This window comes from Doryrhamphus excisus, linkage group LG2 (genome assembly GCF_037039965.1).
Source record: "Doryrhamphus excisus strain RoL-2023G ecotype Guam linkage group LG2, RoL_Dexc_Guam_v1.1, whole genome shotgun sequence".
NCBI lineage: Eukaryota > Metazoa > Chordata > Actinopteri > Syngnathiformes > Syngnathidae > Doryrhamphus > Doryrhamphus excisus.
The window spans coordinates 2,518,690-2,535,913 of record NC_136358.1 but is presented as its reverse complement, the minus strand read 5'-3'; the positions used below and the strand labels follow the sequence as shown (position 1 = coordinate 2,535,913).

General features: G+C 41.5%; 1 protein-coding gene across 15 annotated transcripts in view; it reads right to left on the bottom strand.

Annotated features, from left to right (window-relative positions):
* Window positions 1-17,224, bottom strand: part of nrxn2b (neurexin 2b) — a 371,144-nt gene that overhangs the window by 289,216 nt on the left and 64,704 nt on the right. For all 15 annotated transcript variants that reach the window (XM_078795285.1, XM_078795326.1, XM_078795309.1 and 12 more), the window contains exon 3: window positions 3,570-4,789. In XM_078795285.1, coding sequence (XP_078651411.1) covers window positions 3,570-4,281 — 712 coding nt within the window. In that variant the 5' untranslated portion in view covers window positions 4,282-4,789. The remainder of the gene's footprint in view (window positions 1-3,569; window positions 4,790-17,224) is intronic.

The window sequence follows — 17,224 nt, the reverse complement described above, 5'->3', positions numbered from 1 at the left end:
ACCTTTAAATTCCCGTCAAGAAATTAGTCAAAAGATGAAATAAATAGATGGATGCATCAGCACTCCGCCATAATGACCCAATTTACCATCGTCAAACCAAAGAACATCTGAGGATAAATTAAGACAGAGAAAATGAATGTCTCCATGCCTTGTTTTGTCCTCGCTCCTCCTATCTCTCGTTCTCTCTCTCTCTGTGGTTTCAAAAGGACAAATGTTTCCTGCAGTCACTGTAGCCCTGCATTGGTATTCTGCTCTCAATTTAGCTTCTAGCCAGCGCACAGCAATCTGACACGGCGCGCACAGACAGGCAGCAAGGAGGAGGAGGAGGAGGAGGAGGAGGAAGCAGGCGGACAAGAAGACACGTCCACGGCTAGCCAGCGGTGACATCATTTTCTACGCTATAAACGTTGTCTTAAACAGCAGCTGTTCATCCGGCACACGAGAGCCAAGCTGAGAAAAGATGAAACAATACGTTTTTGTGAAACTGCTCGAGGCGGCCCTTCACTTCCACACATAAAGACTTAAAGGCCTTGATCCGAATCAAGACTGCGATTCCACAAATGTCAAAAGCAATGCTTAGACAAAAATTTGAAAGACAATGTTTTGCTAGGGGTGTTGATTCTTTTCGTCAAGAATCCACTGGAGAACTCCTGCAGAAAAATTGATGATATTATGGTTGCTTCTAATCAGTTGCGAGTGTCAGTGCTTTTGCTTCTTTCCATTTAATACAGAGCAGAGATTACATCTTGTAGAAATGAACTTTTTTTAACTAGTTTGTTCAATATATGCCTTTCCTAGCTGGCCGTGCAGCTTGAAGGGCATGACTTTTACCAATTATTTCATTGGCCCTCGGTGAAGTTATGATGGAGACCAGGCTTGTCACTTGGGCTGCCACAAACAATTATTTTGATAGTCGACTAATGGCTGATTATTTTTTAGATTAGTCGACTAATTGGCTCACCAAAACAACAACTTTTTACCTAATTATCTATTATTATAAGGTATTTTGTATGTCTAATTATATACTATTAAACTACAAATTTGAATTGAACGGACCGTATTTATTTATTTAGATATTTATTTTTATTATTTTAAATCATTTTTATTATCTCTTGTTTCTGCCTTGGTTGTTTTATTTTGTGATTAGTGATATTGAGTGATGAAGTTTATTTTTGGATAGCTACTGGAATTTGTCTTGGTGATGAATAAAGTATCTAGAGTATCTATCAGAGGTAAATTGACTGTAAAACATACACCTTATCACAGTGGCAAAAACTGCTCTTAAAGAACCATCATTTTGAAGTGTTTAAGGTAGATGCTAATTAAAATAAAGACAATTAAGATGATAGTGCATTAAAGATTTAATGGAAGTGGGATCTGCCTGGTAGGTAGTCTTCATGATGAAGGTTTTTGCGAGAAAAAGAAAGATGAAAAGACATAAAAACAACTAGTCGACTATTTAATTAGTTGTGATTTTCACCACAATCTCGAGTTTGTTTGTAGGTTTTCTCCGGGTATTCCAACTTCACGTATCATTTATACGTGCATGGAGGCCAATTGGAGACTCAAAACTGTTCATAGGTGTGAATGTGAGTGTGAATGGTTGCTTGCCTATAGCCGGGGTTCCCATTCCATTGATTGCAAGGTACTGTGGGTCGGTCGCATGTCTCACGTCATTTTCTAGATGTAATATGCCATTGTTCAGCTGACATTAAACCCTCCTCCCACTTTGCAGTTGCAGCAAAGAAATGCAACTTTCATCTTCATGCAGAAATTAACTTAGGTAAGGAAAAAATTTACAACAATAAATGGAAAATCAGTCATATTTGACAACAAGCACTAATTCATTAACTGTATGACTTGGTCATATTAAAAGTAGACTGCAGGTTGAAAAGGTTTTCGGTGGTGTCGGAATAACTCCGTATTGCCAGTTTTTCGTTCATCCTGTCTTGAAATTCTCTTTGACAAACGAACTTTTGTGCTTTCAGTTTGATGCTGTGGTTGTCTTTGTTTTAAACACACTATACAATAAATAAATAGCACTATGTTTGCCCTAATACAGTCAAAAATAGATGTTTCTGGTAATTGTGACTTTTTGTCGAATGGCTTTTGTTGTTCGTGTCATTGTTAGGGTACTGCAGCCCATCTCCGTAGGTGCGCGACTATTTTTTTTCTCATGCAGAAAGGCCATTGCTGAGGCCCATAGCAATTGCAGCTAGTATACTGTGACTTCACAGTGATATTTTTTTCCCATTACAAATGATTCACAGAAGCAAAATCCATTTCTGAATTTGCCAGCGTGATAGACAGGGGAGGAGAATGTAAGAGCCGCAGGAATGGGAAGTGCTGACAGTAGGCAAAGGTGAAAAGAGATAAGTGGAGTGAACTGAGAGACAGAGAGAGAAAGACTTGTCGGGGAGGTAAAGAAGAGATGGAAGACCCAGATAGCCTTGAGAAGGGAGGAGTGCGGACCCTGGCGAGATGGATGAACGTGCAGGAGAGGCACAAGCACCAAAAGATATGGAAATGGGATGTGTCAGTGGAGGAGGAAGGAGGAGGTTTAAAACATAACAGAGTTTGACATCAGCTGGCAGCACTGGAGCACATGAAGGTAGCAGCAGCTAAAGAGACAATACGCCTGCAAAGAAAGGAGCCAACCATGTTTGATATATCCACCATTCCACCATCTGTGCTTTCTAAGACTCCTGCATGACTCATCTACACATCTATTTAAACATATCAATAATTCAAAATATATTTTTTAAAAAAGAGAGCAAAAGCAGAAAAACACATGTCCTCTATTAGAGAGCAACCTCCTTCCTCTGGGCCTTGGATGGCTTTAACCAGAGTTTAACCCTGAGTCCTCCTTGTCCTCCATCTGACTGCCTCACACCAAAATAAATCAATCATGTGTGACCTCCATGCAGCATACCTCCTAAAAAGCCAAGTATTTTCTTTTTTATACTGCTCGGTCCAGTCTTGTTTCATTTTTCTTGTTTCATCTATAAAATCCTTAAAACACCCCCTTGAACAAAGAATGCATGACAAAGCTTATGTTACATTTTCTATAGCCTGCCATCATATTTATTACCACTAGGTATTTGTTTGCTTTCCTGGTTTGGTATGAACACTATTGAAGGTGCTTATTGTAGTAAACCCACCACACCAAATTTTGTTAAGCATCTCCGTCATCAAGACGGAAGATGTCGGAAGTTCCTACCCACTCAGCATCAAAAAAAGAAAAGGAGGCCGTAATAGATTGTCAACAAAAATTATGATTTCCGTGCCTTTCCGCTCTCCTCTCTTACTTGTGTTTTCCAAAGTACACACACCCACCCATGAGCACGTGGCCACGCCCTCCTCACCTAAGAGTGACCTGAAACCTGTATCCTACCTTGCGATTCGCCTGAATTGAAATCAATTGTTTATATGACATTTTACTATGTTTGTTCCCGTCTCTGTGAAGAATGCATAAATCTGATATCATGACTCCAAGCAGTGTTTTATCTAAACAGAATGACAAAGGTGAAGATACTTTTAAAAGCCAATGATATATGAAGTATGCTTACCTTCCTTGCAGTACTTCCCCTTGAAGCGGGTGTGGGCGCAGTCGCAGTGAACTTCTCCGTACTGGATAGAGCAAAAGCCTCCGTTGAAGCATGGATTCTGTTTAGTACACAGGTACTCCAGGTCGCTCTGGATGCCCTGGCTGTTCAGCAGGGTGGGCGGCATCTCTCCCACCTTCAAGTTGGAGATCAAGCCCAGGAAAGGGGGCTCGTACTTGACCGTGCTAGAGGTAAGCGCAGAGAGGCGCATGTCGGGCGGTATCCCACCCACAAATAGGTCGCTGACCACGGCCATCTCCTTCCGCTTAGACTTGACCTCGGCCACTTTGGTCTCACCGTCCACCATCAGGAGGGTCTCTCGGTAGTTGCGGGTGAGGACGACCATGTGCCAGCGGTCGTCACTGATTCGCGTCTCCATGTGTAAAATGGCAGGCTCGGCGCAGTGGATGGCGAAGCGCAGCTGGAAGCGGCCACCAGCGATCAGCAACTCCAGAAAGTCACAGTTGCCGCCATCGTCCAGGTAGAGTACTAAAGCTTTGCTGACGTTGGTCTTCAAGCTGAAGCTCAACTCACCCACCGAGCCGGCTTCCCAGCGGCCATATCGAGCCCACTGGCCAGGCGCCCCCCCAAACTCCAGCATCCTCACTCTGGAGAACAGGCTGAAGAGGGTCAGCAGCAACAACGGCCAACACAGGAATCTTACACTCCTTATCATGATTGACGTTCTGAGACGCTAAATGATGCAGAGGTCGGACCTTTTTTCTGCTGCCGTCAATAGATTTGTGGGCAACAATTATTCTCTCTTGCAGCTACCCGGGAAAAAGCCTGGCAGGGACCTTTTTTTCCAGTTTTCCTAATGACTCAGCAGTTCTTTTTCAAGATCTACCTGATCTAATTCTTTGTCCTTATCCTAACTCTCCTCCGTCTCTCCATCAGTTGATGCCTCTAGGACTCCGAGGAATGGAAAAAAACTACGAGTGAAGTATAGCAGAACAGGGGAGGGTATGGTGATTGCCCTGAAAGCCTTTTGGAGCTTTGTCTCTAAAATCCAGATTCAGTGTATTTTCCCAGGGAAGCAGAGGAGCGGCTAAAAAAAGCTTGGCTGGGATGTTTTGTGAAGCAAAGGCTGGACACTCTCATGGCTTCAGTGGACGGTCTTTCTTCTCTGGAGCACAACGATCTAGGAAAGCGTGGGTGCCATTATGGCGGTGGTGAGGCAGGATCTAGGAAAGACAAAAACACAATTAATGGAAATGCTTGCATCCCAAAAACACTAGTGAGTTCATATTAATTGGTTATGATGCTTGTATTTGCTCCTCCCTGTGATATAATACAACATATTTGTTTGCTCATTGGGAAGGTGTGTAATTGTGGGGTGTCTCGGAGATGTGGAGCTATGGATGTTAACACAGCACTAACACCGAATTTAGGAAGTGTGTATCTAAGTGTGCTGATGCAAATTAGGATTGTTTGGCCATGAGGGAGGTCAAATCAGGGCTGCTGTATATGAATGGAAATGCTCAGGGACATGTCCATAAAACTGTCATCTATGCATGTGGGAAATTAGTGATAGCAAAAATATGCAAACATATCCTGCTTTCAATCAAATACAGTTCACAGTGAAGTTCTGCAGATTGACTGGAAATATGAAGAGCTGGCTGGCCTTGACTCGGAAACCGTTTGCATCCTGGTAGTGCACAAAGAAAGATGATAAACTCAGTCTTCCTAGTCGCTGCTCCCCTTTATGCTCTCTTGACAGTGATGCCGTTGGATTAGGCAGCACAGGAGGGACAGAGAGTGTGGCATCTGCATAAATCAACATCTCAGAAGCATGACATTGATAGAGGAAGATGAGGGAGGACCAAGGAACACGTCACATCTGAGAGGTTGGAGACTTTTTTTTCTTTGGGTAACGCTTACATTAATATGCAAGCATAGGCACAAAGCACTGCCTCCATTATGGAATGATGTGCTGAACATGAAGAGCAAAGGCGCAATGGTGCTTCACTATTCTGTAAGACCATTTTGTAGTATGGGGTTTTTTGCCTGAAAGAAAATTGTAAGGAATACTCACACCAGACTATTTTATACGCAATTCCCTGTCCCTTTTCTATCCCCAACTGTACTATGTCACTTAGAACTCAAACGAACAAATAAGCGTCAGACACAACATACGCAGGGAAATTAGTTATTTTGACATTGATCAGAACCATTTGATATGAGAAAGGTTCTGCAGCCAACGCCAATGTTTCCAAATTAATATTCCGGTTCCCTATCATATTCACTTTCTCTTTCACTTCAGTTTTTGTTTGCTAGTGATTAGCAAGGATGAGTAGTCCAACTGCCAAAATCCCAAGGACACTGAAGAAGCATAACAAGTCTTGAGGGATACCTGCAGCTCTGAGGATTGTGCGTGTTTGTGCGTGTGTGTGCGTGCATGTGTGAACAGTGGCTTTGATTGATTGTGTCTGCAGTTTGCATTCAACAGAGCGGCTGCCCTTGTGGTGTCATGGCAGTGGCAAGAAGTGTGTCGACTCAGCACAGGTTTCTCTTTGGCAACTGTATGTTCGTACACAAACTTGTTTGTAGACAAGCTGAATGTGTCATAGCTGAACTACGGTGTTTGCAGTACGTTAGTCAGATTCCATTCATACAATTATAGTATACTATAGATGTTTTATATATTGTTGGATAAAAAACATGTAAATAAACCATGTAACCAAATAAAACTGTGACCTCTGTCCTCCAGAATAATGTGACTATGAATCCAATGCTTCTCTTTATTTTTATTCCTCCATGTGTTGTCAGATGTTGCCTTATGAAAGAGGACAGCTCTCTCACTGGCAGTGCGAGAGGCAAAGTTGAGTGAAAGAGCAATGTGTACACCCTGACCCGACTCCTTGTCAAAGTGAAGCTGTGGAAGCCCTCAGGATAACCGCGTGGTCATGTGAGCAAGAAGCGACCTATTTCCTCCCAAGTCGACCCCGCGGGGGGATGTTGGCATCGTGATCTTGACAGAAACTCTGCCCTTCCGTCACTTGAGAAGTCGACGACACAGACTGTTCCATTTTATATTTTTACATCCCGCACTTGTAGCAAACTTTTGGAACAACAGTTGGAACAATTGAATACGTAGACAGGCAGTGTTCTGATTTTTCAGTATGGAACATTTGGTACGATACCAAAGAATACCGATTTGTGTGTACATATCATAACACACTGATATCAAGCATCAACTCCATTAAGAAAGAGAAGAGAAGCCAGAGCTTCTGTCGTGAAAGTCTGTGAAAACATCAACATCCCATTGCTCACTCAAGATGGGAAGCTGGAACAAGTAATGCTGCACTTCAGCCAAGAAGGAGCTTTCTTTTACGAAAAAATGTAATAATGACCCACACTGTTACTGTTGCACTCGTCTGCATCATTGCATTTTCTATAAAGAAGCCTTGTAAATTAGAATTCATTCATTTTCTACCGCTTGTCCTCACGAGGGTCACAGGCATGCTGGAGAGGTGGGTGAGAGGCAGGGTGCACCCTGAACTGGTGCGCCAGCCAATCACAGGGCACATATAAACAAACAACCATTCACACTCACATTCATACCTATGGACAATTTGGAGTCGACAATTAACCTAGCATGTTTTTGGAATGTGGGAGGAAACCGGAGTACCCGGAGAAAACCCACCCATATTAATTTGTTTTACTATTTTATTTGTATTTAATATTTTCTTCAACTTAGTGGAGAATTACCGTCAACTGAAGACCGAGGCACATCCCGAACTATGATTATGCTGTACGGTGACAGCACACACAAAATTAGTGTGTTGTTTTGCATGCAAATGAACTGCATGCAAATGTAATAAACTGCAGCGCTTTAGTGTTTTCACCAGCCTCCAGCACAAATACACATGGAGCAGGTAAAGTTACGGCTGCTCGTGCTACGCTGCATGAGTCTTGTGTGTATTTTTCTACTATCTTGCGCGTATTTCCAGCTCCAATGTGTGCAATGGCTTTGATATAGTCATATTGTAATAATCCAGAATAAAGTAGATATAGCTCAGACACGTATTTACATATTCATTTCTTTTCCACAAACAGCAGTGTGTGAGGATTATACACAGTTAATACACACTAACGACCTAACAAAACACACACACAGGCACAAAACTCCAGTCAGGCAGGAATCATTAATCCTATCCTGTAAGAAGCTCAGCAGGGAAGCATCCGTCAGCATGAGGCCGCCGCTGCCGCGCTCTAATTAACCAGAGACTCACGCCGAGACACTTTTAATATTCAACATGGACAACATGGAGAGCGCAGTGATGCAAATTTAGGGAGGAAAGTGCCATTTAGCCATTTTGGGGTGTCACATATGAGAAGGGTTTGCAGAATAGAAGAAGAGAAAAAAAATATGACTAGGTTACAAGCGTGATGGGATTGTTCTACGGTACGTTAAATGGAATCTGGACCAGATTTACAATACAAAGGCCAAATGAAATTCAAATTGGCTCAGACTTGACAGGATTATTTTCAAGTTCTACCCAAGATGTTGCACACAAACAATGAAAGCACTACCTCATTAACGACTGGAGGTATAACAGAATGCAGTTGTAGTCACGGTTCAGTTTTAAGAACAAAGTTTGGTACAGGAAGGGAACAAAATGCAGAACTTAAAATTGTTTAGTTTTGCTGTAAAACAAAAAACTGCAAACTGGTACTGTAGCTGGAAATACTCCAATAAGTAAGATTATCAAATAAAAACATAGCACACTGCTTTCATCTTAGTTCTTTACATAGTAAACATAGTAGAGTAGTTTACATAGTAGAGGTATGACAACAGGCAGTTATACTTCCGGTCCCTCACTTTTAATGTGTACCGTGTGGGTAATCGGTACACAAACCCTGTACCAAAAAGTTTGATTACTTTTACATGTCCAATTACAACCATAGTAAACATAAACACTTAAAACAATGTAGAAATAAATCCGAGCTTTCCTATTAGAAGTACTTGCTCTGCTCAAGCTCTATTCCTCGTCGCTTTGATGGGCCTCGTCAACCGTGAGCCGCTCGTAGAACTGCGGCGCTAACTGCATTCATCCCAGCTGAGGAGATGCTAATGAAGCAGATCAAGAGCTTTAGCCTCGCCGTTAGCTCAGCAGATTAATGGCGACTTTCAGCGGGACTCCTCGTCGCTTCGTCATTTGGTGCACGGACACCTCGGCTTGGTGAATCATCAGAGGAAATACTGTACATGTGCTCTGCCGTTTTCTAGTGACCAAACTTTTGCCATCGAAGGCGACATACTGAAAAAACACGGGGGGCTGCTTTGGTATTTATATATATATATATATATATATATTTTTTTTTTGGTAAAAAGGCTAAATAATTTATTTAGCCTCAAGTATTTAGGAGGACTTCCAGTGTTGTGCCGCAAGCTGCGAACCCTATAAAACGGTATATTGATAAACGGTATAGGAATTGATAATTAACAGTGTTTTTAAAAAAATGATTTAAACATACAGCAATCCCGAATCCAATCTGGAAGTAGAGATTGGACAAATGCCGTTGACAGATTAAAAACCTTTTCTTTGGTTGATATGGAATCAGGGACTCCAACCACTTGTGCTTGACACGTTCGTTGTTAGGAATTGTAAACAAATAGCTTTCCCTTACACCTGAAGAAACACTTCCTGTGAGTCATTGCCAACAATGTAAACACAGAAGCAGAGCTTTGGGTAGGGCAGAGATTGTATCTGGCCTACAGTGTACGCCCATATAAGGAAGGACATCACAAACGCCCTCTGAAACCGAGCGTTTTGAGCCATCCCAAACTTCTTCAGGGCTCACTTTCAAACGTGAAAACATCATTAGCTGAAACTTTAGCATTGTTTAACACAATAATACAACATTCTAACTACAGAAAAGTGGAATGTCCCCTTTAAGAACTTGCAGAGCGATGAGATTACAGTTATTGGATGACTCTGCATGTGCAATGCAATCGTGCCAATCGTGCCAAAGTTGGGTTTGAATTGGGCAAAAGAACGGTACGCCTGCCCTTGCATGGTAGTGCACCACTGCAAAGCCATCATTTCATAATATTTCATGATTTCACCATTATACTGGTGCCCAATGAAACCAATCTTTTATGATTCATTTCCCTTCCTGCCACATGCCAACTGTCACACAGGTGCTCATCGGGCAGTTTGCATCTCCACACTTAAATGGCAGTCAAAGCAGCTGGGGGCAGCTGCAGCATGTTTACAGTATGCAACTTTATCTCTTTGCGTCACATACTCAACGCTACTTCCTGTTGAGATGTTTTGCATGCGTGAAATGTATGCTGTGGGCACCAAGGGAATATGGCCGATTAGGTTTGTGTGCGTGGGCGGAGTGTGTGTGGCCGCCAGCATGCGTGTGGCTGTCCTGGTGCCTGGAGATGTTTTTTGGTAGGAAAGCACAAGGCTCACTGGCCAGGCCTTGAGACTCTCTCCAGCTTCCAATTAACCAGCCCAGCAGCCTGCAGCTCTGCCGGCCTTATCTGGGAGAAAAAGAGGTAAGGGTTTCGGGGGCGACCGAGTGAGACAGCACGCAGGAAAAAGACAGAGAAGGCTGGAGCAGATAACAAGAAGAAGAGCAGACGGAAAGAAGGCAAGAGAGAGGATTCTTGCATTGCCAGGCTGGCTTGCTCGATATCATTTCAAGGGGGGGAAAAAAAACATTCAGCCTCTTCCTTTCTTCTATCTTCTGGGTGTGTGAGGCTGACAAAGCATGAAGTCAAAAATAACCACTGAGGTGAAAAAGAGCCTTCACTCAACTGCATTGACCTCATGATGGCCACAATAAACATCACATCATCCACTTATTGATGAGAATGCAAGGTACATTTGTTAGCATAAAGGAAGGGGGTTATTGTTGGATACACCCTGGACTGGTGGCCAGCCAATCACAGGGCACATATAGACAAACAACCATTCACACTCACATTCATACCTATGGACAATTTAGAGTCGCCAATTAACCTAGCATGTTTTTGGAATGTGGGAGGAAACCGGACCTGTGAGGTTTGCGCGCTAACCACTCGTCCACCGCGCAGCCTGTTTAAATTGCTTAAATTTTACACACACAGGCTTGTCAGTAACCTAAAGTTGTATACCAAATTTTTAGGTAATTCTGCAAAACACCTTAAAGTTGCAGCGGATGTTTTGTAGAGTGCACGGAACTGTGTGAGAAATTTTAAAGCACCCGGACATGTGAGTTTTAATAACAGTGCAGTGTATTTGTTGGAAAAAATAATAACACAGGTAATACAGTTGGGGTGAATATTTTGACAAATTTTCACATTTTTGTAAACAGCAATTCATGAGTAAAAGAGTTTGCCTATACAAACAAACACACGGTCATTTTGGGGGTTTCTTGTCAATAAACTAATAGGTTCATGCACACAATGGACAACTTTCTAATGAAGTCATGAACTCAAGCCACTGGAGTGAAGCAGAGACATTAAATCAATAACATCACCCTATTATTTAATTCCACAGTGTCACAAATTCCTTACAAGCAGCCTGACATGACGATGACTGGCCTGACCACGTATTGTGTGCACCTCACAGGCAGCAGAGGACACAGGAAATGCATTTGCAAAAATAGTAGCATTGAAGGATACTGTGACATACTGCTAGGTCCACAAAGCGAGTCAAATCAAAGCAAACACACTGCAAGAAGCAATTAACTGTATTCTTAATCCGCCACTCAATACCGCGGTTTTGTAATGTCCAGTGAGATTTGTGCACTGATATGATAACCTAGAGACAATGTCCACTCTATGAGCAATGTGTTTAGTGTCACACACTCACTAAACCCAGTGAGCCCATTATAGGCCTCTCTATTTACTTAGTGCTCTTCCTACGGTGCCATATTGATCCGCTTGAAGGCAGAACCTCACACCGGGCCCACGGCCCCGGTTCCTCTTGCATGCAACAGTCTGTATCATGCATCTTCCTCTGTAGCCTCGCCTGCTCCCGTGAGGAGGCGACAAGTGAGGAGAGACGTGATGAACGCACAAGTGATGTCTCCCCGCTCTCACCAAAAAAAAAAACAAAACATCGATTCGGCTCTCCTTTGGCGGCCGCAGCTCTTAATCCGAGCGAGCGGGAACATGCACGGGCACGGCGGTGCCGCTTTGTGACTCACAGGGGGGAAGTAGCACGAATGGGGCTTGAGAAGATGCGAGGTGACACGCAGCTTTGTGTGTGCACGTACGCATATGGACAGTGAGACACAAATGGAGAGCTGTGAAAAATACTGTGCATGTGTGTGTGTGTTGGGGGGGGTAGTGTGGAGTGTGCACATATTTACAAGCCTCTGGGCACACATCGGTTGAGAATAAAGAATTAGATTATGTAAGTAATGCTCACTCTCTTTCCGGAAAAAAAGGTAACGCAGGAGGAATTCTTTGGGCATCCGACCTGAACAATCTGCTTCCACATTGGCGATACAGTTTTTCTTATTAATTCTTCCCACTGTACTGATGATACATTACAACAATTAAATTACAATTTACATTACAATTAAAAACTTAATTTTGGGCCATAAATATTTGACTCGCTCAAGGACTACTTACTGCATATGCGGCGGATGGATACGTGCTTTGCGCAATGCAAGGGTGCAATGTCACTGGTCTTGTGTGCTGCTGATGCTTAAGATAACGTTACTTTTTTCACTTCATTATGTCTCCCAAGAATAAGGCAGGCATAACAGAAAAGGGAAGTCAAAGTGAAGCGGAATTACACATAAAATGCTCAATGGCGATATCGACTTTGGCTGCATACCCGTGCAGCACATGCCTCGACCATCAACTCAAAAGTCTGTGGTCCCGCTCAGCCGCTTGCGAGGTAGGCGTAGTTGTGGCAGTGTTCATGTGTTCCAGTTCGGTTTTCTACTAATTTATTGTTCCTAATGAATACACTTTGGGGAACTATTGGTTTACAATAAATTTATGCAGAAGGTGACTGACTAACAATGCTATGAAGACCGCAGTGTTTCGCTCATGTCCATCCACTAGCTCTGCATTACGTGTCAGAATACGCCGCCCTGGTCAGCCCAACAACACCGAAAATGGGAAGTTATGAAAGAAACTTGAGAGAAAAAGCATCAGCATCATAAATAGAGACTATAACAGTGCACAACATTGTTTTTCCATTACCATTTTAGTGTATGCAAAAACTCATTTATACAAAGTGCAAATCAAGCATTTATAAGAAAATATACAGCAAGGACTGTTATTTTATCCCAAAAATAATATATAGTTAAAAATCCCCCAGTGTTTGCATGTTTATGTTGTTTTATTCCTAGATCAGTGCAGAGTTCATGTGCATTACCACCACTTAGTTCATCCTGAAGTTTATGTTTTACTCAAAGAAGGAGCAGCAGGGTGCAGAATCAAAAACATTTTGGCTGTCTTTGAGAAGGTTTGTGTATAATGACTTGAATACTAATAGATAACTCAGCTGCTTTGGATGCTTTGCATAATATATTTTACAGTAACACAATTCACACAACACCGAGTGACCTCTGCATGAAGGCTGGCTGGCCGACTGATCTGTGTCAGGGATCACTTTCTGGAATTCTTCCAGCTTCTAAATGTTAATGACTTGTTTATACAGTATATTTCCTGCAGAATGACTCCATTGCAACAAGGTGAGCGTGAATGAATGCATGAAGCTGTGTTGAGACCTGGAGGCTATTCTGAAATATTTTTGTTTTCATGTTTACTTAAGCTGTAGTTTTGACTGCCGATTAAGATATTCTGGTATTTCTTATGGTTACTGTTTAACGTGGAATGTAGACGTATCAAATTGAACTCTACAGCGGTATTACAGCATCAGACTACTGAACTGAAGTCCTCTGTTAAGATTTTCTTTTTTGACCCACATATTATATTGCTTGCGTTTTCTTCCTGTGGTGATCGTTCTAATTATGTGTCACATTGTGTGTACAGCAGTTGTCAGCCATACTGGGTAAAATAGTCTGGCAGCATCATGGTGTTAAAGCTCGGGACACCTGTCCTCCCCGAGAGACATAGCCCTTGCTTTGCTGAAGCTCAGAGCGCAATACATTTCATTATTGGCAATGTGTTTTCTTCAAATGTATGATAGCACTTAACTTTATTATTTTTTGTAAAAATGTAGGGCACTTTTCAAATGTCAATTGTATGATAATACAAGCATTTAAATTTTTCGCTTTTGTTGTTTCAGTCAATTTGAGGCGAAGAGGAAATCCAGCTAACGCCAATGCACAATGTTTACACACACGCTGTTTTCAACACTTGAAAGTTGGGATGCTCCGATCAGGGTTTTATGCTGCTAATTCAGATACCAATCATCCATGAGTGAGATTGGCCAATAACAATACATGGGAATATACATTTTTCAATGTATTTATGTTAAGTGCTATTGGCCAAGAGGTTGGATGTTAGATAATTCTCAGGGCACTAGTGAAAAATAAACTTTTGTTGTGATGGTCTTTGTTTTTTGCCTTTATTTGTGTGCTGATGATTGATTTTTGTACTATTTGACACAAAACTGAATTTAATTTGATGCATGTTTTGAAGTAATATGACTACATGTGTATGAATACATTTATTGCTCAATTATGTTTGTTCAAGATAACATAATTAACATGATAAATAACACAAATAAATATTTGTATGAACTATAACTTAGTTGTGCTTAACATAAAACTATCAAATGAGTGCCCAGGTTGCAGGGGTCTCCAACTTTCATCATTAATAGAGCTGTCATCTACAGTATTTGTGTTTTATTTATAACTGGTAGCATTTAAATTGCACACAAGTTAAAAAGTCTGAACTTAACAGTTATAATTTTAAAAAAGTACTAAGAGTTGAAGCAAACGTGATTTGACCCTTTGGAAACCTACTTAAAGTCACCATCATAAGGCTGGACTGTTCATCAAGCAACAACACACAAAATGTATTTTGAGAACAGGACGTAATTAGTATAATGACAACAAGACAGTAAAGATGCTCAGTGAAAAAATGAGTGCATACTCCGTGAATGTGACACCCATTATAGATTCACCATGGGACAATAACGAGCTCCAAACTAACCACATTACTTGTTTGCTTTGGTTAAAAAGCTCACGTCAACTTGCTAGCTGCCGCGAATGTAAGGTTGAGTGACAGCTCGGCAAAACATGTAAACAAAGATGCCGAACGGCAATTGCTATGGCGGTGATCAGACACGCTGGTATCAATTGGTGTAGCCTGTGGCGAGCTGTCAAACTGAAGCCATTGACATTTTACAGACTAGTTTTGATTCTCACGGCAATACGGGACAAAGTGTGTCCCTTGTCAGTTCAATACAGGACGTGACATTTCGTTTATAAATACGTGAGGATTCCTCTTTGCAAGGGATGGTTGTCAACCCTACGGCAGGCATGTTGGGGTTTCCGCTTGCGGAGTGTGATGGAAACTGGGGGGATGTGGGGGAAACTACACTGCATACGGGGTTCTCTGAGTCTGCAGGAGATACAATAGTATGAGCCACAGGTGATCAACTTCGAAAGGTGAAAGGTGACAAACGAGTTTCTAATTTTACCTTTAAAATTTTACCTTTTACATTTAAAAGAGACCGTATGGCTGAAAAATGGGCTCACTCCATTCATGCTGTTGCTCTATGGATGCACAGTGAACTCTCTCCCTGCCTGTCTGCAGGCAGAAGACAAGGAAAACAGGAACACATGCATATGGCAATGAAAATGTATTGATTGACATTTATCATGTAATTAATTGATTTATTTTCATCCCAGTTCTAGTGCCAACGAGAATTTTTCTCTCAACGAGAAATCTTGTCACCTTTTAATAGATCTTGTGACAGCACGATACTTCACTTTATTCAATGTTGGCAGGTATGCTAGTGTCTTTATTCATGATTGAATGATCTCATACAACAGTTTGTATTGATAAATAAATAAATACTACAGGTTCTCAATAGCGGGGAATGAAATAAATTCTGTTCACTAGGAGGAGCATTATAGAAAATAACTGAGAACCTTTGCTTTAATGTGTATGCAGCTTGTTGACAGTCACGTTCAGCAAATAACCGTATCACAAGTTTAACATAAAAAGGAACGTAACCCAATTGATTTAAATCATTTAAGTCACTTTTTTACAATATACTTCAATCTAATAAACATGGAAATATTTTTTTTTATTTTGTAAGTTGTATGATAACCCGTTTATGGAAACACTTGAAATACGTAAATACCATTACCATAATATTATTAAGAAAATCCAACATATTTTTATGACTGTACATAGCCCTGTTGGCTGTAAAGTATGTAGTGGCAAATGGACATGAAGTTGTATTCCTGCTGTGCCTCATATTGTTGTTTGTACATAACACTTGCAAGTACCCAACAGTACAAATGAAGGTTACTTTTCTGCTCTGTCAGTGAAGCAAAATGTCACGTTTGCATGTTTTTATCTTCACCAAAGTGTCACTGTCAGTGAGAACAGACAGTGGGGGATGTCGCAAAGAGTGGAGGTAATGTGACATGTTGGGCCGGAGGCGATGCCGATGGATTTTTGTCAAGTTGCAATTTGTCAGAAGAGATGGAATAAGAGAAACAGAAGCATCTGCATCTGAGACACCATTCCATGTTTTTAAATGATACACAAGTTGCTGTTTACATGGATTTACCTGTAAACAATGCATCAGTCACAATGGCAAAATGTAGGTACAGAAAGTCGTCAGTAAACATAAGCTTTCTGTTCCTACTACAGCAATAAAGTCGGGATTATAACATAAAGGGGACTACTATGCTCATTTTTGCCACTTTGTGGACTCCTATAGAGAAGCTACACACGATAACTCGCGTGTGTTTCATGGACTTCCTGCTTCCGACCCAAACGGTCTGTTTAATTTACAGGGAAAGAAAGGTTTATTGAGAGGAGGAAGTCCTGATAATGAGACAACCACACTCCATTTCATATCAGATCTTCTTCACATGTCCAAGGTTGTGAATGTTCAAGCAACTTGGGCCATGCATGTCGTCAATATCAATCAGGTTGCTGCATTTTCTGAGCTTTTGACGATGTCTGATTCACTTTTCACTTTTACTGCTCTTGTCTCCCTCACGACTGGGAAACAAAATCAAAGAAAAAATGTTCATTAAAAAGAACAAAAGTCACGTTGTTCGACCTTAGTGCAGAAACATGTGACTATTATTCTGCTGCATGTATGTAAGTAGTTGTCTTTTTTTTGTATAATTATGATCAATTATTACGGGAGTGCTTTCATAACCATGACACGTCTGAACATTAGAGATTAGATCTATGAGTGTATAACTTCTAAACCTTCCTTGGTCTGTTCTACTGAGTGTGATGGGTGGCGATGTGAAAGCCTCCTTCAGCGACAGACAAATGAGGAAAAAGTGAACAACTCAAGAAAGAGTAGCAAGCTAAAGTGCAATCAGGTGTGGGGTGCCCAGGTGTGTTTGAACAGACAGTAACAATAACGCCTCGAAACAACATGATAATGGTGGCATGTTAGGAGCAGGAAAGCCAAGAGGAACCGAGCGGGGCCGCAACATCCGATTCAATTTGGAAGCGGCGCCGGCTGAGAGTACAAACACAAAGG